Raw genomic sequence first — 27,976 nt, forward strand, 5'->3', positions numbered from 1 at the left:
CTGATGATTATATGTAGATGGCAGTGATGGATGTGTGAAGGTAATGGATGATGGGAAGAGATGTGGATGATGGGAGATGGGGGCCGTGATGACGATTACAGATGTGGATGATGATTATATGTAGATGGCAGTGATGGATGATGGGAAGAGATATGGATGATGGGAGATGGGGGCCGTGATGACGATTACAGATGTGGATGATGATTATATGTAGATGGTAGTGATAGATGTGTGGAGGTAATGGATGATGGGAGATGGGGGGCCATGATGATAATTACAGATGTGGCTGATGATTATATGTAGATGGCAGTGATGGATGTGTGAAGGTAATGGATGATGGAAAGAGATGTGGATAATGGGAGATGGGGACCGTGATGATAATTACAGATGTGGATGATGGGGGCCGTAATGACGATTACAGATGTGGATGATGGGGGCCGTGATGACGATTACAGATGTGGATGATGATTATATGTAGATGGCAGTAATGGATGTGTGGAGGTAATGGATGATGGGAAGAGATGTGGATGATGGGAGATGGGGGCCATGATGATGATTGCAGATGTGGATGATGGGGGCCGTGATGACGATTACAGATGTGGATGATGGGGGCCGTGATGACGATTACAGATGTGGATGATTATATGTAGATGGCAGTGATGGATGTGTGGTGGTAATGGATGATGGGAAGAAATGTGGATGATGGGAGATGGGGGCCGTGATGACAATTACAGATGTGGATGATGATGGCCGTGATGACAATTACAGATGTGGATGATGGAGGCCGTGATGACAATTACAGATGTGGATGATGGGGGCCGTGATGACAATTACAGATGTGGATGATGGGGGCCGTGATGACAATTACAGATGTGGATGATGATTATATGTAGATGGCAGTGATGGATGTGTGATGGTAATGGATGATGGGAAGAGATATGGATGATGGGACATGGGGGCCGTGATGATAAATTACAGATGTGGATGATGGGGGCCGTGATGACAATTACAGATGTGGATGATGGGGGCCGTGATGACAATTACAGATGTGGATGATGATTATATGTAGATGGCAGTGATGGATGTGTGAAGGTAATGGATGATGGGAAGAGATGTGGATGATGGGAGATGGGGGCCGTGATGACGATTACAGATGTGGATGATGATTATATGTAGATGGCAGTGATGGATGTGTGGAGCAAATGGATGATGGGAAGAGATGTGGATGATGGGAGATGGGGGCCGTGAAGACAATTACAGATGTGGATGATGGGGGCCGTGATGACAATTACAGATGTGGCTGATGATTATATGTAGATGGCAGTGATGGATGTGTGAAGGTAATGGATGATGGGAAGAGATGTGGATGATGGGAGATGGGGGCCGTGATGACGATTACAGATGTGGATGATGATTATATGTAGATGGCAGTGATGGATGATGGGAAGAGATATGGATGATGGGAGATGGGGGCCGTGATGACGATTACAGATGTGGATGATGATTATATGTAGATGGTAGTGATAGATGTGTGGAGGTAATGGATGATGGGAGATGGGGGGCCATGATGATAATTACAGATGTGGCTGATGATTATATGTAGATGGCAGTGATGGATGTGTGAAGGTAATGGATGATGGAAAGAGATGTGGATAATGGGAGATGGGGACCGTGATGATAATTACAGATGTGGATGATGGGGGCCGTAATGACGATTACAGATGTGGATGATGGGGGCCGTGATGACGATTACAGATGTGGATGATGATTATATGTAGATGGCAGTAATGGATGTGTGGAGGTAATGGATGATGGGAAGAGATGTGGATGATGGGAGATGGGGGCCATGATGATGATTGCAGATGTGGATGATGGGGGCCGTGATGACGATTACAGATGTGGATGATGGGGGCCGTGATGACAATTACAGATGTGGATGATGATTAGATGTAGATAACAGTGATGGATGTGTGGAGGTAATGGATGATGGGAAGAGATGTGGATGATGGGAGATGGGGACCATGATGATGATTGCAGATGTGGATGATGGGGGCCGTGATGACGATTACAGATGTGGATGATGGGGGCCGTGATGACAATTACAGATGTGGATGATGATTATATGTAGATAACAGTGATGGATGTGTGGAGGTAATGGATGATGGAAAGACATGTGGATGATGGGAGATGGGGGCTGTGATGGCGTTTACCGATGTGGATGATGGGGGCTGTGATGACAATTACAGATGTGGATGATGATTATATGTAGATGGCAGTAATGGATGTGTGGAGGTAATGGATGATGGGAAGAGATGTGGATGATGGGAGATGGGGGCCATGATGATGATTGCAAATGTGGATGATGGGGGCCGTGATGACGATTACAGATGTGGATGATGATTATATGTAGATGGCAGTGATGGATGTGTGGAGGTAATGGATGATGGGAAGAGATGTGGATGATGGGAGATGGGGGCCATGATGATAATTACAGATGTGGACGGTGACGATTACAGATGTAAAAGATGACGATTACAGATGTGGGTGCTGGGAGATGGGGGCCGTGATGGTGATGACAGATGTGGATGATGATGAATACAGATGTGGATGATGGGGGCCGTGATGACGATGACAGATGTGGATGATGATGAATACAGATGTGGATGATGGGGGCCGTGATGATTACAATGCACCCCCCATATAATCATCATCCTATATCACACCTAGTGATTATTACTGTCAGTACTGTTATGTGTTCTATAGATCAGCCACTATTCTCCGTCCTCCTCATATAGGACAGTGATGACCGCACACGATATCTGTGGACTACGAGGCGTCATAAGTGACGCTGACAGCAGGTAATAGACATCATTACCACAACAAATATGGCCGATCAGCAACACGCTTATGCGCAGGCGCCAAATGCGTACCTCCTCCAATGGACATGCGCAGTCTATCGGTAATCAGCGCACGCGGGATAGGTCGAGAGCCTCCGGTAGTGCGGCTGCGCGTCACGGGCCGAGCCTGCTCTACTGCGCAAACTCGCTACTTCCAGACCCCCTTTCCCCTGCGCATGCGCAACAGAAATGAGCTTTCCCTGATATTTTCTGCTTTGGAAGATAAAATCGTGGAGAGAAGAATCTACTGAGGAGGAAGGTGAGAGCTGAGATCCCCCAGAGTGCACCGCGGCACTGAGAGCCCACAGGCAGGCCGCGTGCACTCACTGTCACACTCACTAATGAGCACAGGCAGCAGTGACAGCCGCTAATTATCATTAGACAGCAGTGACAGCCGCTAATTATCATTAGAGAGCAGTGACAGCCACTAATTATCATTAGAGAGCAGTGACAGCCACTAATTATCATTAGAGAGCAGTGACAGTCACTAATTATCATTATAAGACAGCAGTGACAGCCGCTAATTATCATTATTAGAGAGCAGTGACAGCCGCTAATTATCATTATTAGACAGCAGTGACAGCCGCTAATTATCATTAGACAGCAGTGACAGCCGCTAATTATCATTATTAGAGAGCAGTGGCAGCCGCTAATTATTATTATTAGAGAGCAGTGACAGCCACTAATTATCATTATTAGACAGCAGTGACAGCCGCTAATTATCATTATTAGAGAGCAGTGACAGCCACTAATTATCATTATTAGAGAGCAGTGACAGCCGCTAATTATCATTATTAGAGAGCAGTGACAGCCACTAATTATCATTATTAGACAGCAGTGACAGCCGCTAATTATCATTATTAGAGAGCAGTGACAGCCGCTAATTATCATTATTAGACAGCAGTGACAGTCACTAATTATCATTATTAGAGAGCAGTGACAGCCACTATTTATCATTATTAGACAGCAGTGACAGCCACTAATTATCATTATTAGAGAGCAGTGACAGCCGCTAATTATCATTATTAGAGAGCAGTGACAGCCGCTAATTATCATTAGACAGCAGTGACAGTCACTAATTATCATTATTAGAGAGCAGTGACAGCCGCTAATTATCATTATTAGAGAGCAGTGACAGCCGCTAATTATCATTATTAGAGAGCAGTGACAGCCGCTAATTATCATTATTAGACAGCAGTGACAGCCACTAATTATTATTAGAGAGCAGTGACAGCCGCTAATTATTATTATTAGAGAGCAGTGACAGCCGCTAATTATTATTAGAGAGCAGTGACAGCCGCTAATTATCATTATTAGAGAGCAGTGACAGCCGCTAATTATCATTATTAGAGAGCAGTGACAGCCACTAATTATTATTAGAGAGCAGTAACAGCCGCTAATTATTATTAGAGAGCAGTGACAGCCGCTAATTATCATTATTAGAGAGCAGTGATAGCCGCTAATTATCATTATTAGAGAGCAGTGACAGCCGCTAATTATCATTATTAGAGAGCAGTGACAGCCGCTAATTATTATTAGAGAGCAGTGACAGCCGCTAATTATCATTATTAGAGAGCAGTGACAGCCGCTAATTATCATTATTAGAGAGCAGTGACAGCCGCTAATTATCATTAGACAGCAGTGACAGCCGCTAATTATCATTATTAGAGAGCAGTGACAGCCGCTAATTATCATTATTAGAGAGCAGTGACAGCCGCTAATTATCATTATTAGAGAGCAGTGACAGCCGCTAATTATCATTATTAGAGAGCAGTAACAGCCGCTAATTATCATTATTAGAGAGCAGTGACAGCCGCTAATTATCATTATTAGAGAGCAGTGACAGCCGCTAATTATCATTATTAGAGAGCAGTGACAGCCGCTAATTATCATTATTAGAGAGCAGTGACAGCCGCTAATTATCATTATTAGAGAGCAGTGACAGCCGCTAATTATCATTATTAGAGAGCAGTGACAGCCGCTAATTATCATTATTAGAGAGCAGTGACAGCCGCTAATTATCATTATTAGAGAGCAGTGACAGCCGCTAATTATCATTATTAGAGAGCAGTGACAGCCGCTAATTATCATTATTAGAGAGCAGTGACAGCCGCTAATTATCATTATTAGAGAGCAGTGACAGCCGCTAATTATCATTATTAGACAGCAGTGACAGCCGCTAATTATCATTATTAGAGAGCAGTAACAGCCGCTAATTATCATTATTAGAGAGCAGTGACAGCCGCTAATTATCATTATTAGAGAGCAGTGACGGCCGCTAATTATCGTTATTAGAGAGCAGTGACAGCCGCTAATTATCATTATTAGACAGCAGTGACAGCCGCTAATTATCACACTCGTTAGAAAGCAGTGAGCTATTATTTTACTCAGCAATAGATCATCATTAGAGAGCAGCGACATTTATTAATTATCATTATTAGAGTCATGGATGATTATCCTTAGGGAATAGTTATAGTTATTATCAGTCATTAGAGAGCAGTAAAGGTCATCACACTCATTAGAGAGTCATTGATTTTTATCCAGAGTGAGCAATGATAACTATTATTACTCTCTAATGAGGTTAATAATTATCAGTCATTAGAGAGCAGTGGTAGTCATTATCACACTCACTAGAGAGCAGTAATAGTCATTATCACACTCATTAGAGAGCACTAATAGTCATTATCACACTCACTAGAGAGCAGCAGTAGTCATTATCACACTCATTAGAGAGCAGTAATAGTTATTATCACACTCATTAGAGAGCAGCAAGTCATTGATTATTATCCTTAGTAAGCAATGATAGTTATTATCCTCATTAAAGAGTAACAACAGTTATTTCATTAGAGAGCAGTGCCAGTCATTATTATTGGACAGCAGTGATAGTCGTTACCACAGTCATTAGCGAGCAGTGACACTTACCTTCATTAGAGGTAGTTGCAGTCATTAATTATTACAGTCGTTTGAGAGCAGTAATAGTCATTATCACACTCATTAGAGAGCAGTAATAGTCATAATCACACTCATTAGAGAGCAGCAATAGTCATTATCACACACATTAGAGAGCAGTAATAGTCATTATCACACTCATTAGAGAGCAGTAATAGTCATTATCACACTCATTAGAGAGCAGTAATAGTCATTATCACTTTCATTAGAGAGCAGTGATTGTCATTATTAAACTCATTAAAGAGGAGTAAGTAATTATCATACTCATTACAGAGCAGTAATAGTCATTATCACACTCATTAGAGAGCAGTGATAGTCATTATCACACTCATTAGAGCAGTGATAGTCATTGTCACAGTTATTAGAGAGCAGTTATCATTAGCACACTCATTAGAGAGCAGTGATTGTCATTATCAAACTCATTAAAGAGCAGTAAGTAATTATCAGACTCATTACAGAGCAGTGATAGTCATTATCACACTCATTAGAGAGCAGTTATAATCATTAGCACACTCATTAAAGAGTAGCAAGTGATTGATTAGTATCCTTAATGAGAAGTCACGGATTATTATACTGTTAAGCAATGAGTTATTATCCTCATTAGAGAGTAACAATAGTAATTTTATTAGAGAGCAGTGCCAGTCATTATTTTTGGACGACTTTGATAGTCGTTACCACAGTCATTAGCGAGCAGGGACACTTACTATCATTAGAGTTAGTTGTAGTTATTATTACAGTCGTTTGAGAGCACTAATAGTCATTATGTCACTAATTAGAGAGCAGAGTCATTATCACACTCATTAGAGAGCAGAGAGTCATTATCACACTTATTAGAGAGCAGTGATAGTCATTAGATTCAGAGAGCAGTAATAGTCATTATCACACTCATTAGAGAGCAGTAATAGTCATTATCACAGTCATTAGAGAGCAGTTATAGTCATTATCACACTCATTAGAGAGCAGTATCAGTCATTATCAAACTCAGAGAGCAGTGTTAGTCATTTTCACACTCATTAGAGAGCAGTATTAATCATTACACTCATTAGAGAGCATTGATAGTCATTATCACAGTAATTATAGAGCAGTTATAGTCATTACCACACTCATTAAAGAGCAGTGATAGTCATTATCACACTCATTAGAGAGTAGTGATAGTCATTTCCACACTCATTAGAGAGCAGTAATAGTCATTCTCACACTCGGAGAGCAGTGATAGTCATTATCAAACTCATTAGAGAGCAGTGATAGTCATTATCACACTCATTAGAGAGCAGTAATAGTCATTATGACACTCATTAGAGAGCAGTAATAGTCATTACCATGCTCATTAGAGAGCAGTTATAGTCATTATCACACTCATTGGAGAGCAGTATTAGTCATTATCACACTTGTTAGAGAGCAGTGATAGTCATTATCAAACTCAATAGAGAGCAGAGTCATTTTCACACTCAGCAGAGAACAGTAAAAGTCATTATTACACTCAGTAGAGTGCAGTAATAGTAATTATCACACTCAATAGAGAGAAGAGAGTCATTTTCACACTCATTAAAGAGCTTTACTTGTTATCACAATCATTATAGTGCAGTAATAGTCATTATCACACTCATTAGAGAGCAGAGAGTCATCACACTCATTTGAATGCAGTAATAGTCATATCTCACTCATTAGAGAACAGTAATAGTCATTGTCACACTTATTAGAGAGCAGTAATAGTAATTATCACACTCATTAGAGGGCAGTGATTGTCATTATCACACTCATTAGAGAGCAGCAGTAGTCATTATCACACTCATTAGAGAGCAGTAATAGTCATTATGACACTCATTAGAGAGCAGCAAGTCATTGATTATTATCCTTAGTAAGCAATGAAAGTTATTATCCTCATTAGAGAGTAACAACAGTTATTTCATTAGAGAGCAGTGCCAGTCATTAATATTGGACAGCAGTGATAGTCGGTATCACAGTCATTAGCGAGCAGTGACACTTACCTTCATTAATGGTAGTTGCAGTCAATAATTATTACTGTCGTTTGAGAGCAGTAATAGTCATTATCACACTTATTAGAGAGTCTTTATCACACTCATTAGAGAGCAGTAATAGTAATTATCACACTCATTAGAGAGCAGTAATAGTAATTATCACAATCATTAGAGTGCAGTAATAGTAATTATCACACTCATTAGAGAGCAGAGATAATCATTAGCAGTCATTAGAGAACACTCTTTAATTAGCATTCGTGATCTAAAAAGCCATTGATTATCCTCATCAGAGAGTAGTGAGACTATATTTTTAGAGAGCAGTGATAGTCATAAATTACATTCATTAGAGAGCAGTAATAGTCATTATCACACTCATTAGAGAGCAGTAATAGTTATAATCACACTCATTAGAGAGCAGTAATAGTAACTATCACACTCATTAGAGAGCAGTTATAGTCATTAGCGCAGTCATTAGAGAACACTCTTTAATTAGCATTCGATATCTAAAAAGCCATTAATTATCCTCATCAGAGAGCAGTGAGACTATATTTATAGAGAGGAGTGAAAGTCATAAATCACACTCATTAGAGAGCAGTAATAGTTATAATCACACTCATTAGAGAGCAGTTATAGCCATGATCACAATCATTAGAGAGCAGAGATAATCATTAGCAGTCATTATAGAACAGAGACAGTCTTTCTTCTCCCCAGAGAGCAGTGAGTCATTATGCTCATTAGAGAGCAGTGATACTTTTCACAGTCATTAGAGAGCAGTGACAGTAATCACACTCATCTGACTGGTTAAGTGGGCGTTCCCTCCACACGATCCCGGGGGGCCGTGGCTCGCTGTGGCAGCCTGGTTCCTAGTGAATGGTCTATTAGCAAGTTGCAGAACTTGCAGCCCCCTTAATGACCGATGATAGAGACATCTGTTGTGGATCACAAAGGGAGGCAGTTCTGACAGCCACCAGCAATGGTTGCGCTCAGTGCAAACTACTTAAATGCTGTGCCTAAGCAGCTGGCGGAGGAGAGACCCTCCAATGCCCCATTGCCCTCCACAACACAGTCGCAGGTAGTCACTGGGTTGGCATTGCAGCACAGGATCTTATGAAGGCTCCCAGGGATCTATGCACAGATGCCTATTATGTCCTGCCTATGACATGGCTTAATAGACTGCCAGTTAAATTACAATATACCGCAATACTGAAGTATTCCAGTTTATTGTACAGGCGATCAAATGACCACAAGTCCAAGGTCTCTACAGGGACACGAAATGTGCAAGTAGAGGGATTAAAATAATGTACCGGCTCTAGCTTGGATACAAGATGTGATACAGGCAGGCATGGATGCTCTAGTACCCTGTTGTACCGGCTCTAGCTTGGATACAAGATGTGATACAGGTGGGCATGGAGGCTCTAGTACCCTGTTGTACCGCCTCTAGCTTGGATACAAGATGTGATACAGGTGGGCATGGAGGCTCTAGTACCCTGTTGTACCGGCTCTAGCTTGGATACAAGATGTGATACAGGCAGGCATGGAGGCTCTAGTACCCTGTTGTACCGCCTCTAGCTTGGATACAAGATGTGATACGGATGGGCATGGAGGCTCTAGTACCCTGTTGTACCGCCTCTACCTTGGATACAAGATGTGATACGGGGGGCATGGAGGCTCTAGTACCTTGTTGTACTTCATCTATCTTGGATACAAGATGTGATACGGGGCATTGAGGCTCTAGTACCATGTTGTACCGCCTCTAGCTTGGATACAAGATGTAATATGGGCGGGCATGGAGGCTCTAGTACCCTGTGGTACTGTTTCTAGTTTTGATGGAGGCACACTACACACAAGTAGCCTCCGAGAGTCTCTTATAAGCCGAGGGGGGGAACCACTTTTAGGGCCTCCGGTGACAAGACCGTCCATCTAATTATTTGTATATCTGTCTGAGATGGATCTGCAGGCCTGAGTTTTGCAGCAGAACGATAACTTCTTCTGGGAGTGACAACGAGTGTGTGAGAAGAAATAAAAGTATGTCAACTTAAAACAGCGCCGGGGATCGTGGCTTTATCTGAAGCGATGGCAGACATTCTACCTGCATCTGCGGGTAAACCACATGTTCCCAGGGCGGTGCTGGCACCAGTTTCATGGCCCGATATCGTCCTTGTCCATGTGAAATTAGCCTAAGGGTGCTGCCCTTTTTTGTAATTGTTATTTTTGTTTTTTCCTACCCATTTTCAAAAATTCCTAACAACATCGCTGTCCGAGGGCCACTTTCCTGCGGGATGGGTTGAATTAAAAATTGTAAAAGTGAAATGAAATGGGGAAAAAAACCATGATTCCACAAAATGACGAGACTTTTGCTGAACTGCGTTTAAAAGCCAAAATATCTTTTGCCGACGTTTACTGTATGGGATGAATAATGCGTCATTTGGATCGGACTTTTACGGATGTGGTGATACCAAATGTGTTTGGGGTTTTCTTTATTTGATATTTTTATTATAAATATGGGAAAAGGGAGGTTTTCAGAAATTTTTGTGCCATTTATTTCTCATAATAATAAAAAATGGTAATTTTCACTTTTTTTTTAGTCCCCACAGGGTCCTTGAACTTTCAATCATTTGATCGCTTAAGCTATGTGCTGCAGTACTTGCAATACCAGTATTGTAATATACGGTATTTCTGCCAGTCTTAATTGGCAGAATACATGGCAGTCCTGGGGGCTTTCAGAGGCCTCAGCGTTCCATGACAACCAAACCCATGATCTCCTCATGAGGGGGCCGTTCAGGACAGTGCCATGGGGTTAAGTGACCTCTGGTCAGTATATACAGACTTGTAGCCACCAGAGTCTCTGCTCATTTCTTGTACTACTTGTTTTGAAGCCTTAGATCTACGGCGCACATGTCGGACTCGGCTGATCCCGGTTTCTGTCCCATGGACGCTGCCATCCTTCCTCATCAGGTCTCAGTGCGGGTAAGAAAATGTAACACATTCTTAGGATTTCCTCCAGGCCGTGTCATTACCTGTAGGTTAATTTCTAAGAGACTTTTTGGAGGATGAGAGTACACCCTGTGGCTACAGTCTATATGGTGGCAGGCTCTTGTTGCCTTCAGCCTCTAGTGAAGTAAGACCCATGTGGTATAAACCTCCTCTAATGGTCAGCCTTATGTAGTATCAGCGTCCCCTAATGGCTAGCCTCATGTGGTATCAGCCTCCCCTAATGGTTAGCCTCATGTGGTATCAGCCTCTCCTAATGGTTAGCCTCCTGTGGTATCAGCCTCTACTAATGGTTAGCCTCCTGTGGTATCAGCCTCATGTGATATCAGCCTCTCCTAATGGTGAGCCTCATGTAGTAACAGTCTCTTCTAATGGTTAACCTCATCTGGTAATGGCCTCTCTTACTGGTTAGCTTCATGTGGTATCAGCCTCATGTGCTATCAGCGTCCCCTAATGGTTAGCCTTCTGTGGTATCAGCCTCATGTGGTATCAGCCTCCCCTAATGGTTAGCCTCATGTGGTATCAGCCTCTCCTAATGGTTAGCCTCCTGTGGTATCAGACCCATGTGGTATCAGCCTCTCCTAATGGTTAGCCTCCTGTGGTATCAGACCCATGTGGTATCAGCCTCCCCTAATGGTTAGCCCCATGTGGTGTCAGCCTCTACTAATGGTGAGCCTCATGTAGTAACAGTTTCTCCTAATGGTTATCCTCATCTGGTAATGGCCTCTCTTACTGGTTAGCTTCATGTGGTATCAGCCTCATGTGCTATCAGCGTCCCCTAATGGTTAGCCTTCTGTGGTATCAGACCCATGTGGTATCAGCCTCCCCTATTGGTTAGCCCCATGTGGTATCAGCCTCTACTAATGGTGAGCCTCATGTAGTAACAGTTTCTCCTAATGGTTATCCTCATCTGGTAATGGCCTCTCTTACTGGTTAGCTTCATGTGGTATCAGCCTCATGTGCTGTCAGCCTCCCCTAATGGTTAGCCTTATGTGGTATCAGCCTGATGTCAACCTTTTGAGGATTATGCCCCTTGTGGAATCAGCCTCTCTTGGTGATAGAATCTTGTGGTGCAATAATATCTCTAAAGATGAGATGATGTTTTCCGAAAAAGTTAGTTGTGAGACACAGCAGAAAAGTCTTCTGTCTTGCCCCCTATGCCACAGCCTAGACATATGAAGGACACGGGAGATGGTTGTCACATGCACTACACAACCAGTACTTGCCAGAAGCTCCTTTACTGTTGTTGTCAGACACATGTCAGCCTCTTACAACAGGGGCGTACAGATATCACAACAGGGGCGTGCAGATATTACAGCAGGGGCGTATAGATATTACAACAGGGGGGTGTAGATATTACAACAGGGGCGTGCAGATATTACAGCAGGGGCGTATAGATATTACAACAGGGGCGTGTAGATATCACAACAGGGGCGTGCAGATATTACAGCAGGGGCGTATAGATATTACAACAGGGGGGTGTAGATATTACAACAGGGGGGTGTAGATATTACAACAGGGGGGTGTAGATATTACAACAGGGGCGTGCAGATATTACAACAGGGGCGTGTAGATATTACAACAGGGGGGTGTAGATATTACAACAGGGGGGTGTAGATATTACAACAGGGGCGTGTAGATATTACAACAGGGGCGTGTAGATATTACAACAGGGGGGTGTAGATATTACAACAGGGGGGTGTAGATATTACAACAGGGGCGTGTAGATATTACAACAGGGGCGTGTAGATATTACAACAGGGGGGTGTAGATATTACAACAGGGGCGTGTAGATATTACAACAGGGGCGTGTAGATATTACAGCAGGGGGGTGTAGATATTACAACAGGGGCGTGTAGATATTACAACAGGGGGTGTAGATATTACAGCAGGGGTGTGTAGATATTACAGCAGGGGTCTGTAGATATTACAACAGGGGGGTGCAGATATTACAACAGTGGTGTGTAGATATTACAACAGGGGGTGTAGATATTACAGCAGGGGTGTGTAGATATTACAGCAGGGGGGTGTAGATATTACAACACGGGCGTGTAGATATTACAACAGGGGGTGTAGATATTACAGGAGGGGTGTGTAGATATTACAACAGGGGTCTGTAGATATTACAACAGGGGGGTGCAGATATTACAACAGGGGGGTGTAGATATTACAACAGGGGGTGTAGATATTACAGCAGGGGTGTGTAGATATTACAGCAGGGGGGTGTAGATATTACAACACGGGCGTGTAGATATTACAACAGGGGGTGTAGATATTACAGGAGGGGTGTGTAGATATTATAACAGGGGTCTGTAGATATTACAGCAGGGGGGTGTAGATATTACAACACGGGCGTGTAGACATTACAACAGGGGCGTGTAGATATTACAGCAGGAGCGTGTAGATATTACAACAGGGGCGTGTAGATATTACAACAGGGGGTGTAGATATTACAGGAGGGGTGTGTAGATATTATAACAGGGGTCTGTAGATATTACAGCAGGGGGGTGTAGATATTACAACACGGGCGTGTAGATATTACAACAGGGGGTGTAGATATTACAGGAGGGGTGTGTAGATATTACAACAGGGGTCTGTAGATATTACAACAGGGGGGTGCAGATATTACAACAGGGGGTGTAGATATTACAGGAGGGGTGTGTAGATATTACAGCAGGGGTCTGTAGATATTACAGCAGGGGGGTGTAGATATTACAACACGGGCGTGTAGATATTACAACAGGGGGTGTAGATATTACAGGAGGGGTGTGTAGATATTACAACAGGGGTCTGTAGATATTACAACAGGGGGGTGCAGATATTACAACAGGGGGGTGTAGATATTACAACAGGGGGTGTAGATATTACAGCAGGGGTGTGTAGATATTACAGCAGGGGTGTGTAGATATTACAACACGGGCGTGTAGATATTACAACAGGGGGTGTAGATATTACAGGAGGGGTGTGTAGATATTACAACAGGGGTCTGTAGATATTACAACAGGGGGGTGCAGATATTACAACAGGGGGGTGTAGACATTACAACAGGGGCGTGTAGATATTACAGCAGGAGCGTGTAGATATTACAACAGGGGCGTGTAGATATCACAACAGGAGAGTGTAGATATTACAGCAGGGGCGTGGCTATTTTTTTAGCTGAAATGCGTCACTTACATGGAATATTTTAAGCTGTCTCCTTATTTTCAATGTTTTTAAGTTGTCTGTGCCACTTCACGTGTTTTTGAATAAACATGAACTAGATTTGTTCACCAGCATATGTTGAGCAAACCATCTATTCTTACTTGTTCTTTTGGTGTCCTGGAATGACCTTTCTGGCTTTTGTGGTTTTAGCCTATTGCAGCATCAGTTTCTCCTGGTGTCAACCTCTCTTGGTGACAGCTTCTCTTGGTGTCAGGCTCTCTTGGTGTTGGCCTCTCCTGGTGACGGCTCCTCTTGGTGATGGCTCCTCTTGGTGTCGGCTTCTCTTGGTGTCGGCCACTCATGGTGTCGGCCTCTCTTGGTGTCAGGCTCTCTTGGTGTTGGCCTCTCCTGGTGTCGGCTTTTCTTGTTGTCGGCCTTTCTTGGTGTGAGCGTCTCTTGGTGTCATCCTCTCTTGGTGTCAGCCCCTCTTGGTCTCGGCTTCTCTTGGTCTTGGCTTCTCTTTGTGTCGGCCTCTCCAGGTCTCAGCTTCTCTTGGTGTCATCCTCTCTTGGTGTCAGCCTCTCTCGGTGTCATCCTCTCTTGGTGTCGACCTCTCTTGGTCTCGGCCTCTCTTGGTCTCGGCCTCTCTTGGTCTCGGCCTCTCTTGGTGTCATTCTCTCTTGGTATTGGCCTCTCTTGGTGTCGGCCTCTCTTGGTGTCGGCCTCTCTTGGTGTCGGCCTCTCTTGGTCTCGGCCTCTCTTGGTGTCGACCTCTCTTGGTCTCGGCCTCTCTTCGTGTCGGCCTCTCTTGGTCTCGGCTTCTCTTGGTGTGATTCTCTCTTGGTATTGGCCTCTCCTGGTGTCGGCCTCTCTTGGTGTCGGCCTGTCTTGGTGTCGGCCTCTCTTGGTCTCGGCCTCTCCTGGTGTCGGCCTCTCTTGGTGTCGGCCTCTCTTGGTGTCGGCCTCTCTTGGTGTCAGCCTCTCTTGGTGTCGTCTTTTCTTAGTCTCAGCCTCTCTTGGTGTCATCCTCTCTTCATGTTATCCTCTCTTGGTGTCGGCCTCTCTTGGTGTCAGCCTCTCTTGGTGTCAGCCTCTCTTCATGTTAGCCTCTCTTGGTGTCAGCCTCTCTTGGTGTCATCCTCTCTTCATGTTATCCTCTCTTGGTGTCGGCCTCTCTTGGTGTCAGCCTCTCTTGGTGTCAGCCTCTCTTGGTGTTATCCTCTCTTGGTGTCAGCCTCTCTTGGTGTCAGCCTCTCTTGGTGTTATCCTCTCTTGGTGTCGGCCTCTCTTGGTGTTATCCTCTCTTGGTGTCAGCCTCTCTTGGTGTCAGCCTCTCTTGGTGTTATCCTCTCTTGGTGTCGGCCTCTCTTGGTGTTATCCTCTCTTGGTGTCGGCCTCTCTTGGTGTTATCCTCTCTTGGTGTCAGCCTCTCTTGGTGTCAGCCTCTCTTGGTGTCAGCCTCTCTTGGTGTTATCCTCTCTTGGTGTCGGCCTCTCTTGGTGTCGGCCTCTCTTGGTGTCAGCCTGTCTTGGTGTCGGCCTCTCTTGGTGTCAGCCTCTCTTGGTGTCGTCTTTTCTTAGTCTCAGCCTCTCTTGGTGTCATCCTCTCTTCATGTTATCCTCTCTTGGTGTCGGCCTCTCTTGGTGTCAGCCTCTCTTGGTGTCAGCCTCTCTTCATGTTAGCCTCTCTTGGTGTCAGCCTCTCTTGGTGTCATCCTCTCTTCATGTTATCCTCTCTTGGTGTCGGCCTCTCTTGGTGTCAGCCTCTCTTGGTGTCAGCCTCTCTTGGTGTTATCCTCTCTTCATGTTAGCCTCTCTTGCTGTCAGCCTCTCTTCATGTTATCCTCTCTTGGTGTCAGCCTCTCTTGGTGTCAGCCTCTCTTGGTGTTATCCTCTCTTGGTGTCGGCCTCTCTTGGTGTCAGCCTGTCTTGGTGTTGGCTTCTATTGGTGTCGGCCTCTTGTGATGTTAGTGTCTCGTGGTGTCAACCTCCCATATTGTCAGCCTTGTATGGTGTGAGATCAGCCGTTTGTGGTGTTGGCCTCAGTCTTTTGAAGTATGTCTTCTCACCTTTTCTCTTCTTCTAGGCTCTGGTGACGTTCCACGATGTGTCGGCCTGTTTCTCGGCTGAGGAGTGGGAGGTGTTGGAGGACTGGCAGAAGGAGCTGTATAAGACTGTGATGCGGGAGATCCACTCTGCTCTGCTGTCCATGGGTGAGCAGATTCATGTGCATACAGGACAGACAAGATGCGCTGTGTCCTCCCATGACTAGAATCTTGTCAGCCGCAGTCTTGAGTTACAGCATGCCTAAGGGCCCTTTTACACGGGACGACCTGTCGGATGCAGATACAGCTCATCCTAGCAATAATGCTCCGCTGCTTTACATAGGAGCGGGCAGCGCTCAGTGATGGAAGCGGGGATCATTCTCCATCCACAGTAAGCAGGCAGTCATTCAGAAGTGAATGCAAAAACTGAAGCAAATGAATTCCCATTCTTCATTCAGTTGGCGCATGCCTTTATACTGAATGATTCATTCATATTCCTGCTGGATGCACCAATCTGAATTATGTTTCAGCTCATGTAAAAGGGTCTTTATGCTCCATTCCCACTCATTCTGCTGCTTACCAGTTAACTCTCAGGCTGCCGGACCTCAATTATTATTTTATTTGTGTCCACTTAACCCCTTCACTCCCTAGGATGTATATTTACATCATGAGGTGCAGGGTTTGTATAGAGCGGAATAAGGGGTCGATTCCTCTCCGTACACGGTAGGGGCCACAATCAGCGTGAATGCTGACCCTGCTGTTAACCCCTGTGTTGCCGCTATTAATTCTGACAGTGGCATTTCAATGCCCTGATTGCCCCCCCATCTCCTGCGGTGAGATCACGAGCTGCCATTCGGTGGTCCTCTGAAGCCTGTGACCTGACTTGAAAGATAGCCTGTCAGAGAGCGGTATAATGTAATACTATGGCATTGCACTATACTTTGTGAGCGATCAAATGATCGCAAGTTCAAGTCTCCTAAAGGGTCTAAAATAAATTGTAAGAATTAGTAAAAAAAAAAAAAAGTTTTATTTCATATTAGAAAATATATAAGGTAATAAAGCACTACGTCTCCCATAATGCAATTCATCAACTAATGTGAAAGACAGGCCTCTTGCTTGACTGGTTGCTAGTGAATAAACAGGCCTTACAGAGTAAATCTCCGCCTGCGCAGCCGTACTCTGTACTGTTGTAAAACAGAATCTGCCGTGCGCTGATATATGGGGCCGTGTTTTCCAACAGGCTACACGATCCTGAACCCGGAACAACTGCTGCGAGTCGATAAAATAAAGGGGTCGTCGCAGGACGGGGAGATGGCCAAGGAGCAAAAAAACACACTGACAGCAGGTAAGGTGATCATAGGGGCCTTCGGGACGTAGAAGAGACTGTAACATGGTGGTTGGTGTACCTCATCAGTCATGTGGTGAGCACGCCTGTAAGAGCCATAGTCTTGAGCAGACGGTACTTTCTACCCAGGAACGCCTGTTTTCAATCCGGACATCTCGCTGTGGATCCGGGAGGTGGTGGAGGACGACATTTCCGCTCCTGAGAAGCCGCAGCAGCCGGTAGCGTGGGAGAGTCCTGGCTCAGGTAAGGGCATCAGAAAGAAGTCCTACGACTAACGGCTCAGACCCTTTACCCTTCACTGGTCTCTGCAAACAAACTGCCCGGCACACAATGTGATTGTTCCCAGCAAGAGAAACCACGTAATCTTGTAGATATGATACCTTTTATAACTAAAAATGTTTGTGTACCTCTTGTAGCATTCCTGGCCTGACAACCCCCCAACAGTAATTCAGGGACCATAAAACTTTCACTCCGCTATCAGTGCCTAGACAAAAAAAAGTTTTTTTGCTATTGCAGAATTCCTTTTAAGTGCGAACCAATCCCATCCATGTCTGCGCCTTGTCATAAGTATGTATCTTATAAGTGTGTATAAATATTCATGCCTCTTCAGATCTATTCCATTTTAGCCTGACGAAGAGCCCGAGGGGTTCGCAAGCTGCTATAACATCATGTATTTTTGTTAGCCATTAAACCCAAAGGGCCCTGCACACAGTAACTCCCAGGTCCAAGGCTAAATATCCCAAGAGATGACAATGTAGAGGGCAAGAATGTTCTGGAAGTCCATGCTTGTAGTTGCTTCACTGATCCTGAGCGCTGGACCCCACCATTACAATGTAGATGACCAATCCGGAGGATAAGTCATCCATATCTTAGTGTCAGAAAGCCCCTTTAATTATTTGCACCCCTCCCCACCTAGAATCAATTCATAACCACTTTTGTGAACAGAAGAAATAACTTCTGACTGTAGAGATCAGAGGTGACATTGTCAGTGGCTTTCCTTTCCTTCTCCAGTTGGCCCAGGTTACCATGACCATTTCTCCTGTAGAATCGACAGATGGAAGGTCTTCTGGCAGGAGTGCAGCTCTGGGTAATGTGGAGGTGGTAGCCGCACTCAGAGCCGGAGGGGCCCGAAGGAGTGATTCATTGTGGGGTAGATCCCACTGGGTGATGAAATGGTTCTGCAGGAATATCGGCCCCTGCGGACAGGAAGCTTCTTGTAGTTGCTGCAGATTAGATGGAGGTGCTGACATGTTCTGACCGGCTGACAGGAAGGGGTCAGCAATTCATGCTTTTTGCACCAAATTCAGATTCTCTAATCGGCAACAAAATCTGGATCCATCCGACCAGACTATTTTTTTCCATTGCTCAGTGATCACGCCATTTCCAGTGTACTCTCCACACCATTAGGGCTCATTTACACGGCTGTGTTGCGTGTTTCGGTCCGTGAACACGCAGCATATTCACAGAACAAAATATGCTACACGCAACATAAAAATGCGCAGCTGTGAATGAACCCACAGGGGTAATTTCCATAAGCGAAGTGCCCATCGTGAGAGAGCCAGGGCTGTTATAATGGCCGGGGGCTGTAGTAAAGGGATGGGGCTCTAATAAAGGGGCCATTCAGTGAACTGTGCTGGGAATTCAATACAGAAAATAGTGCAAAAGACCATAAAAACTAGGAGGCAAGTATCCATCACACGGCAATCATTCAGACAATCGAGTACTGGAGATCCTACAACCACTGAGACCCTTGGGTGTAGGAGTCCATACGACCAGCAGATGTTCGAGGTCAGGAGACTGTAGACGTCCATCAAGACACTTTAGGGACTATATGACCTTGGAGACGCTTGAGTGCAGAAACACTATACAATCATTGAGATGTCAGAGTTCAGGACTCTTGGGGACATTATATAGTTGTGGGAACACTTTGGTGGGGGACTTGAATGTAAGTCACACCTGAGCGTAGGAAATAATACACTGCATTTGGAAAGTCTGCAGCCCCCCTCACTCTTTTATATATTGTGGCCTTGTGTCCCCATCATTCTGCACTCAGGACCCCATAATGACAAAGTGACAGCAGAATGACAGAAATCTCTGTAAAGTTTAAAAAAATGTAAACTTCCCATTCAGCAGCGACATAAGTATTCACGCCCCGTACTCAGCACTTAGTTGAAGTACCTTTGGCAGTGATTCCAGCCTCCGGCCTTCTTGGGGATGATGCCACAAGGTTTGCACACCTGGATTTGGGTATTTTCTGCCCTCTGTCAGGTTGGATGGGGGCCATCTGTGGACAGCCATTGTCAGGTCTCTCCAGAGATGTTCCATTGGGTTTAGGGCTCTGACCAGGCCACTCAAGGACATTCACAGAGTTGTCCCTAAGCCCCTCCTGTGTGGTCTTGGCTGGGGTCTTAGGGTCATTGTCTTGCTGGAAAGTGACCCTTCTGCCCAGTCTGAGGTCCCTTGTGCTCTGGATAAGGTTTTCATTATTTCTATACTTTGCTCCATTCAGCTTTCCATCCACCCTTACCGGTCTCCCCTACCCCAGCATGATGCTCCACCACCAGGCTTCACTGTAGGGATGGTATTGGGCCGGTGATGAGCGGCGCCTGGTTTCCATCCACCCTGACCGGTCTCCCCTACCCCAGCATGATGCTCCACCACCAAGTGTCACTATAGGGATGGTATTGGGCCGAAGATGAGCGGCGCCTGGTTTCCATCCACCCTGACCGGTCTCCCCTACCCCAGCATGATGCTCCACCACCAAGTGTCACTGTAGGGATGGTATTGGGCCGAAGATGAGCGGCACCTGGTTTCCATCGCCCCTGACCGATCTCCCCTCCTCCAGCATGATGCTCCACCGCCAGGCTTCACTGTAGGGATGAAATTGGGCTGGTGATGAGCGGCGCCTGGTTTCCATCCACCCTGACCGGACTCCCCTACCCCAGCATGATGCCCCACCCCCAGGCTTTACTGTAAGGATGGTATTGGGCAGGTGATGAGCGGCACCCGGTTTCCATCCACCCTGACCGGTCACCCTTCCCTCGGCATGGTGCTCCACCCCCAGGCTTCACTGTAAGGATGGTATTGGGCAGGTGATGAGCGGCACCTGGTTTCCATTCCCCCCCTCTCGCCTATATATGTCAAATCAAGTGAATTTACCACAAGTGACTCCAATCAATTTGTAGAAACATTTCAAACATGATCAAGGGAAATAGGAGTCTCCAGAGCTACAAGTGTCACCAGAGGGTGTGAATACTTATGGCAATGCAAATGGCAGTTTTTGATTCATAAAAAAAAAAAAAATTGGAGGTTCCTCCTATTCTCTTAGTTTGACATTATGGGGAACTGAGTGCAGAATGATGGGGAACACAAGGGCACAACATGTAAAAAAAGTGAGAGTGTGTGAGGACTTTTCGCTTGCAGTGTATATAGCTATTATCAGACTCCATCGGCGGTGGAGGAGCGGAGCGCAGGACGGCCATGGTGACAGCACAGAAGATACTATATACAGTCAAGGGGAGACTTGAGGAGTCGGAGTCACTGACATCCTGTAATCATTCCCTTTCCCTGGACAGTGTTTACTGTTCTGTGTTCATTCAGAGGTTCCACTTGTAAAGCCGGACATCTTCCTGCGGATTAAACCTGATGAGCTCGTGTTTGAAGCCTGCCCCGACCCGGAACCTGCGGATGGAGAGAAGGTATCAGGTAAGCGATGATTAATGCTCTTTAAAGAAATGGGAGTCTTTACTGCCTGTAGCTTCTCCTTATTATGGGGGCCTTCCATCTTTACCTGTACCTGCCATGTCACAAGTTACTACCAGTAAGGGTCCTTAAAGGCTATGCACCCTTTTATTTTTCTTATAATCAATGTGTTTTTGGAACGAAAGACTTTTTGTAATTGGTTTTTATGAAAAATTTCTAATTGTTTGGTTTGTATCGTTGTATTGTTCTCCAAGGCACTGCAGCCCGGAGGACTGAAATCTGGTCAGACTAAACTGACATCTCTACTATGAACCTGCATTAACTGCCTTTCCACTCAGCTATTACAGAGGGCTATATGACAATGCCGGGGTATGGAGGAGGAGATCAGGAGGACAAAGAGCAGAGAAAGCTATTATTACTGAGGGCTATATGACAATGCTGGAGGAGATAAGCAGAACAGAGCAGGCGAAAGCTACTGTTACAGAGGGCTATACGACAATGCTGGAGGAGATAAGGAGAACAGAGCAGATGAAAGCTACTATTACAGAGGGCTATATGACAATGCTGGAGGACAAAGGAGAACAGAGAACAAAGAAGGGAAAGCTACTATTACAGAGGGCTATATGACAATGCTGGAGGAGATAAGCAGAACAGAGCAAGCGAAAGCTACTATTACAGAGAGCTATATGACAATGCTGGAGGAGATAAGCAGAACAGAGAACAAAGCAGATGAAAGCTACTATTACAGAGGGCTATATGACAATGCTGGAGGAGATAAGCAAACCAGAGAACAGCAGACAAAAGATACTATTACAGAGGGCTATATGACAATGCTGGAGGAGATAAGCAAAACAGAGAACAGAGCAGACGAAAGCTACTATTATAAAGGGCTAAATGACAATGCTGGAGGAGATAAGCAGAACAGAGCAGACGAAAGCTACTATTACAGAGGGCTGTAATACACTCATGGTAAATTTTCTGCTTATATCATCAGTGAGGAAAAAGGAACCAGCAACTTCTCACTGAGAGTATGAGATAGCTGTTTAGTATAGAGTGGTCCTGCTTATGCTACACAGCCTCTAAAAGATGACAGGGAAGCTGAGCTTGTGCGCCTTCATGGGAGAGACCAGCTGATCAGTGCTGGGAACGTCGGCGGAACCAGAAACTTGAATGTAGGAGAGCCTGCAAACCAAGTATGAGGCTTTCTAAATGCATAACATATTTTTCTGGAGCGCAGTTGGGTTTGCTCATAAATGCATAAGAAGGAAAACTCAATGCAAAAAAATGCAGATAAGTGCATCTTTTTTTTTCCTGCAGGGACTTAGTATGATGTGTATGTATTGATTTTTGATGCACAAAGGTTACCTTAGCCTTTAAGCTGGAACCTACAAAGCCCATGTCCTAATCCTGTACTCTGATTGGGGTTTCATACGGACTCCCTAGCTATGTTATCCTTTAAACTGTCTGGCCTTACATAAGTACCTACTCTGAACATGCTCCACCAGTACTCTGTGGCCTGTTAGAATCTTAAGGAGCAAATCAAACCCAAATCGGGAGGGTTTAACAACAGTATCGATCGTTGTTTCATGGGTCCGCTGGGATTGTCATTTCATTTCACCCAAATTCTAGGGGCAGGTGTTAAATTTGGCAATTTGCTGCCTTGCGGTAGTAATGTTCATCAGTACACACAAGTGAATGATGGTTTATAGATCAGTGAGGTCTTTTCCTGTCTCTTATCCTCTCCAGATGATGAAGTTCTAGGAACAGGAATATCTGTCACTATAGACGCGAGTGCGGAGCCCTTCTGGCTGAACATTCAGGAAACAGATCACAATGAGATCCTGAGCGACGAGGAGCATGCAGGTCAGTGCCCACAGGGAGCAACCTGCACAAACACTAATCTCTGCTGTGAGGAGCCTGACGGCCTTCACAACACATTTTCAGAGAGTGATCACCTAAGTTTGAAGGACAGATGTCGGTGGACCAAACATGTGATCCCTCTTTGCCAGCCACAAAGAAAGGCCCAATATTTTGCATATACAACCCTGATTCCCAAAAATTTAGGATGCTGTGAAAATGTAAATAAACGTAAAGAAAAAAGAATGCAGAGATTTGGAAATCTCAACTAACCATATTTTATCCACAGTAGAACATATCAGAGGGGAAGAGCGAGACATTTCTCTGTTTCATTTATGGACGGCAGCAACTCATCTCACAATAGTTGGGGCAGGGCTGTGTCTACCATTGTGTAGCATCCCTTCTTCTGGGAGGTGAGGAGAAGTCCAATAAGAATTTCAGATTTTGATTCATCTGACCATAGAACGGTTTGCCATTTTGCCTCAGTCCATTGTAAATGAGCTTTGGCCCAGAGAAGACGCCGGCGTTCCTGGATTGTGCTGATATTTGGCTTCTTCTTGGAATGATGCGGCTGTAACTGTATTTGTGGGTTGGTGATCTGTGTTCACACACAGTGATATCTGGCAGTATTCCTGAGCCCTGCAGGGATTACATTACAGAATCATGCCTGTGTATAATGCACTTTTTGGTCGCAGTTTCTCACAGATTGGTGAACCTCCGATCATCTCTTCTGAAAATCTCGGCCTCTCTAACATGCTCTTTTTATACACAACCATGTGACTTAGTAGAAAATTGACTCTCCAGCTGTATCTCATCAGCACCACTTACTTTCCCAGCCTTTTGTTATCCCTGCCCCAACTTTTCTGAGATGTGTTGCTGCCATCAATTTCTAAATGAGTTAATTGTTTTCAATGAAATGGAACATGTCTCCCTTCCCCCTTCTTATTTGTGTTCTATTGTGAATAAAATTACAGTCTTTTTTTTCAATACATTGAATTACATTTTACACAGCTCCTCAACCTTTTTGGAACAGGGGTGGTTTTATGCTTTTCCTCTTCTCCCCCCCCCCCCCCCCCCCCATCCCCCCATCGGAACACTACACCACGTTAAGCATAATACTGATGCCCTAATTTGCAAAGGACTGTCTGAGAAGAGGTCTCCAGTCTTGACAGTCTTTTTGTTTGGTGTGTTTCTTGATTTCGGTGCCACAGCTCCATGACGGGTCTTGTCTTTGCCTCCACAGAAAATGGTTTAATCAGAAACCCCTCTGACGAATGTCTGACGGAGTATCAGTGTAATGAACTAACACTAGAAAATGGATCCTCTGAAGAATGGGACAACCCATCACCAATCCGACTCCCACGCCCTAGAAAATGCCAGTCCATATTTAGGATTGGCCAGCCTATATCAGAATGTGCCTATGACTTCATAGACCCATCAAGCCCTGCACAAGTGCGTCCATTCCAGTGCTCCGAGTGTCAACAGAGCTTTACCGAAAGAGAGACTCTTCTCCTACATCAAACGGTCCATGCCACTTGGACTTGCAAGCCACTGGAGGATGAAGGAGACGAGTACATAATCCCGCAACATTCAAGACCTGTTATCAGAAGCTTACCGGCACCATATATTTGCGGAGACTGTGGGAAGGGCTTTTCTAACTCATACAAACTGAAAATCCACCAGAGAATTCACACAGGGGAGAGGCCGTACAAGTGCCTTGTTTGTGAGAAACGCTTTCACAAGAGCGCACACCTGAAAGTCCATCAGAGGACACACACAGGAGAGCGTCCCTACGGATGTCAGGTGTGTGGCAAGAGGTTTACAAAATCCTACCATCTTAAGGTCCACCTGAGGACACACACTGGAGAAAGACCTTATCAGTGTCCTGAGTGCCATAAAACCTTTAGTGTCAACTCGCACCTTACTGTCCACCAGAGAACTCATACCGGGGAAAAACCCTTTGTTTGTTTTGAATGTGGAAAGAGCTTTCGGCAGAAGACCAGTCTTCTCGGCCACCAGAAGTCCCATCAGAGGCTTGTAGAGCGCAGAAAGCTTACGTGGAAGACTTTATGGCCAGAAAAGTGAGGTGGTGTTTTTCGTCACAGTATAAACTCAGTTACTAATTCACAGTTAAACTGAAGAAGTCATCGAGCAGATCGGAGGTTTGTGGGTTGTGTAGGAAAGATCAAAGTGTCAAAAGGGGGCAGCTTTCATGAGAAATCGAAACAGATACAAGATGCCGAAGCTCAGTTGGAGTTTGCTTGAGTTTTCTTCTGACTTTAATTTTTAGAACATCTGGCCCATAATGGTTCAATACTGGATTAAGAACAACACTAATACTTTGCATGCTGCAGGCTTACGGAAAAATGCCTAATTTTCTTGGAATGTAATTCCAAAAACGAAGGCCTCAGTAAGCAGGACTAGATGTTTTTGAAGGAGAACTCCAGCCACCACCTATGGTGACCTCTTCGTAGAAGACCAAAGATGATTAGACTTGAAAATTGTAGAGTGGAAATATGTAAATCTCTTTATTTTGATGTATTTAGCTATGTCCCATGATGTTCAACCACCGTTTTATAACTCTTTAGTACAATTTAGTTACCACACGATGGTGGGCAACTGGGAACCAAAACCTGAACTGAAAGGTGTATTCCCATCTTGGGCATCTTATTTCAATGTGTTTAAAATCACAACACAATGTACTCACCAATTAGATGTTTATTTCCAAAATGCTCCATTCTCCAGATACTGCAGCTGTTGATTCCTCTGTCCTCTGGTAGTTTACTGTTCATTGCCAGGAAAACAGACCGCCTCCTCTATGGAATGAAATAGTAGAGGAGGCCGGCACACTTCTATCATCTAAATCTGATGGCCTGAATCTCAGGAGGGCATGCCCGTTAGCTTTCGGCCCAGCCACCAGCTACTACTGTGTTCTTTTCCTTTCCATATAAGTAGTCTGTTTCCCTGGCAACAAGCAGTAAACAACCAGAGGAATCAACAGCTGCCATATCTGGAGAACGGAGCATTGTAGAAATATACACCTTATTGGGGAATGCATTGGTTTGCGATTTTGAACACATTGAAATAGGATTGGTTGGGTTGACGTCTGACACTGATGATATGTCTCATGGAGAAACCATCCATATGCAGTTATGATGTGAGCCCATACTGTTACAGTGAATACAATAGGACACTTAGAATTCTCACTTTTTACTGAAGTTTTTCTTAATTAGTTTCTAATTGGCATCAGTCTGACTTGGTAGTAAGTCTATAATAAACTGTATATGGGCGCTATACGGTGAATGACCCCTTTATTAGAGCCCCTAGGCCCTTCTGGTTTTTTCGTGTATGGAAATTCTCCCCGCGACCCTGGAATGCGGCATAAATCAAATGACTAGTTTTTCGTGAATTCATGAATGGGTGTGAGTGAGAGCTGCCTCTGATTGGTGAGACTGTGACCAATCAGAGGCAGCTCATTCAGCAGGCGGGAATTTTAAATCCCCGGCTGCTGAATACTACTCAGAGCAGTTCAGGAGAACTGCCGGCCAGACGCGGCTGAACTCCGGCTTCAGCGGAAAGGTGAGTATACAATTTTTTTTTTTTTACACATTTTAGGATGATTTTCAGGTAAGGGCTTATATTTTTTAAGCCCTTCCTGAAAATTCATCCCGCGCTCGCCGGCAGCCCATTGCTTTCAATGGAGCCGGCTGAATTGCCGGCTCCATTGAATTCAATGGGCTAACATCGTTCTTCTCTTCCACAGCTGTTACAGCTATGGCAGAGAACGATCTTTATGCTGACAGTGCGGGGGGGGGGGGTCACTCTTGCCACTATTGTGGCTTAACAGTGGGACCTGGGAACTTGTGATGCAGCCCAACATGTAGCCCCTCGCCTGCCCTATCCGTTTCTGTGTCGTTTCCATCACTTTTGTGAATTTCCCAGATTTTCACAAATGAAAACCTTAGCGAACATCGGCGATATACAAAAATGCTCGAGTCGCCCATTGACTTTAATGGGGTTCGTTACTCGAAACGAACCCTCGAGCATCGCGGGAAGTTCGACTCGAGTAACGAGCACTCGAGCATTTTGGTGCTCGCTCATCTCTAATGGTAACCCATTCTTCCTAATGTGTCCTTGCAGTTTATCACAATTTCTGTGTTTTTATTTGACCATCCACTTTTTGAGGATTGATCACAGGTCCTCAATGGGATTGAGCTCTGGGGAACGTCCTGGCGATGGACCTAAAATGTCAATATTTTGTTTATCAAGCCACTTGGGTTATCACTTTTGCCTACTGACATGATGCTCCATCATGCTGGAGAACTTGCTCTTACAGGAGGTTTAGATCCAATTCTTTATTCTTGGCCATGTTCTTAGGCTGTGAATAAGCCCACTCCCTTGGATGAAAAGCAACCCCACCCATGAATGGTCCTAAGACGCTTTACTGTTGGCATGACACTGGACTCACGGTAGCACTCACCTTCTTTTCTCCAGACAATTATTCTACCAGATGTCCCAAAAAGTGTGAAGGGGGCTTCATTGGAGGCAATCACTTTCCCTCAGTCCTCTGCAGTCCAATCCCTGTACTTCCTGCAGAATATCAGTCTGTACTTGATGTTCTTCTTGGAGAGAAGTGACTTCTTTGCTTCCCTTCTCAACACCCCACAGCTTGCAAAAGCTTTTCCCTCGCTGAGCTTGCAGATGCACCAACACCTGTCTGCTGTCATTCCTGACCAGCTCTACAGCACTGTTGATCCCACAGCTGAATCGTCTTGATGAGATGGTCCTGACTCCAGACACTTGCTGGACTCTCTTGGCTTTCCTGAATCCTGTTGCACAGCAACTGAACCCCTCTCCTTGAAGTTCTTGATGATCCGATAAATGGTTGGTTTAGGGGCAATCTTATGGGCAGCAATGTCCTTGCCTGTAAAGCCCTCGTGATGCAAAGCAATGGTGACTGCATGCGTTTCCTTGGAGGTAATCATAGTTAACAGAAGAAGACAAGGGCAAGCACCGTCTCCCTTTTAAAGCAACCAGTCTGCTGTTATATCTTAATGAGCACGACAGAGTG

General features: G+C 44.8%; 1 protein-coding gene across 2 annotated transcripts; it reads left to right on the forward strand.

Annotated features, from left to right (window-relative positions):
* Positions 1 to 3,066: 3,066 nt before the first annotated feature.
* LOC136619218 (zinc finger protein 664-like) lies at positions 3,067 to 26,206 on the forward strand. Of its 2 annotated transcripts, XM_066594385.1 has the most exons (8): positions 3,067 to 3,156; positions 10,702 to 10,792; positions 16,043 to 16,169; positions 17,242 to 17,346; positions 17,476 to 17,589; positions 20,947 to 21,051; positions 22,795 to 22,911; positions 24,149 to 26,206. In XM_066594385.1, exons 2-8 carry the CDS (start codon positions 10,721 to 10,723, stop codon positions 24,988 to 24,990), a joined length of 1,482 nt encoding a protein of 493 aa, XP_066450482.1. In that variant the 5' UTR covers positions 3,067 to 3,156; positions 10,702 to 10,720; the 3' UTR covers positions 24,991 to 26,206. The 2 variants fall into 2 exon arrangements, with proteins under 2 accessions (XP_066450482.1, XP_066450484.1); XM_066594387.1 differs by lacking the exon at positions 10,702 to 10,792 and having other exon boundaries at positions 3,090 to 3,156.
* Positions 26,207 to 27,976: the final 1,770 nt, after the last annotated feature.

The sequence above is a fragment of the Eleutherodactylus coqui genome, chromosome 1 (genome assembly GCF_035609145.1).
Source record: "Eleutherodactylus coqui strain aEleCoq1 chromosome 1, aEleCoq1.hap1, whole genome shotgun sequence".
Classification (NCBI taxonomy): Eukaryota; Metazoa; Chordata; class Amphibia; order Anura; family Eleutherodactylidae; genus Eleutherodactylus; species Eleutherodactylus coqui.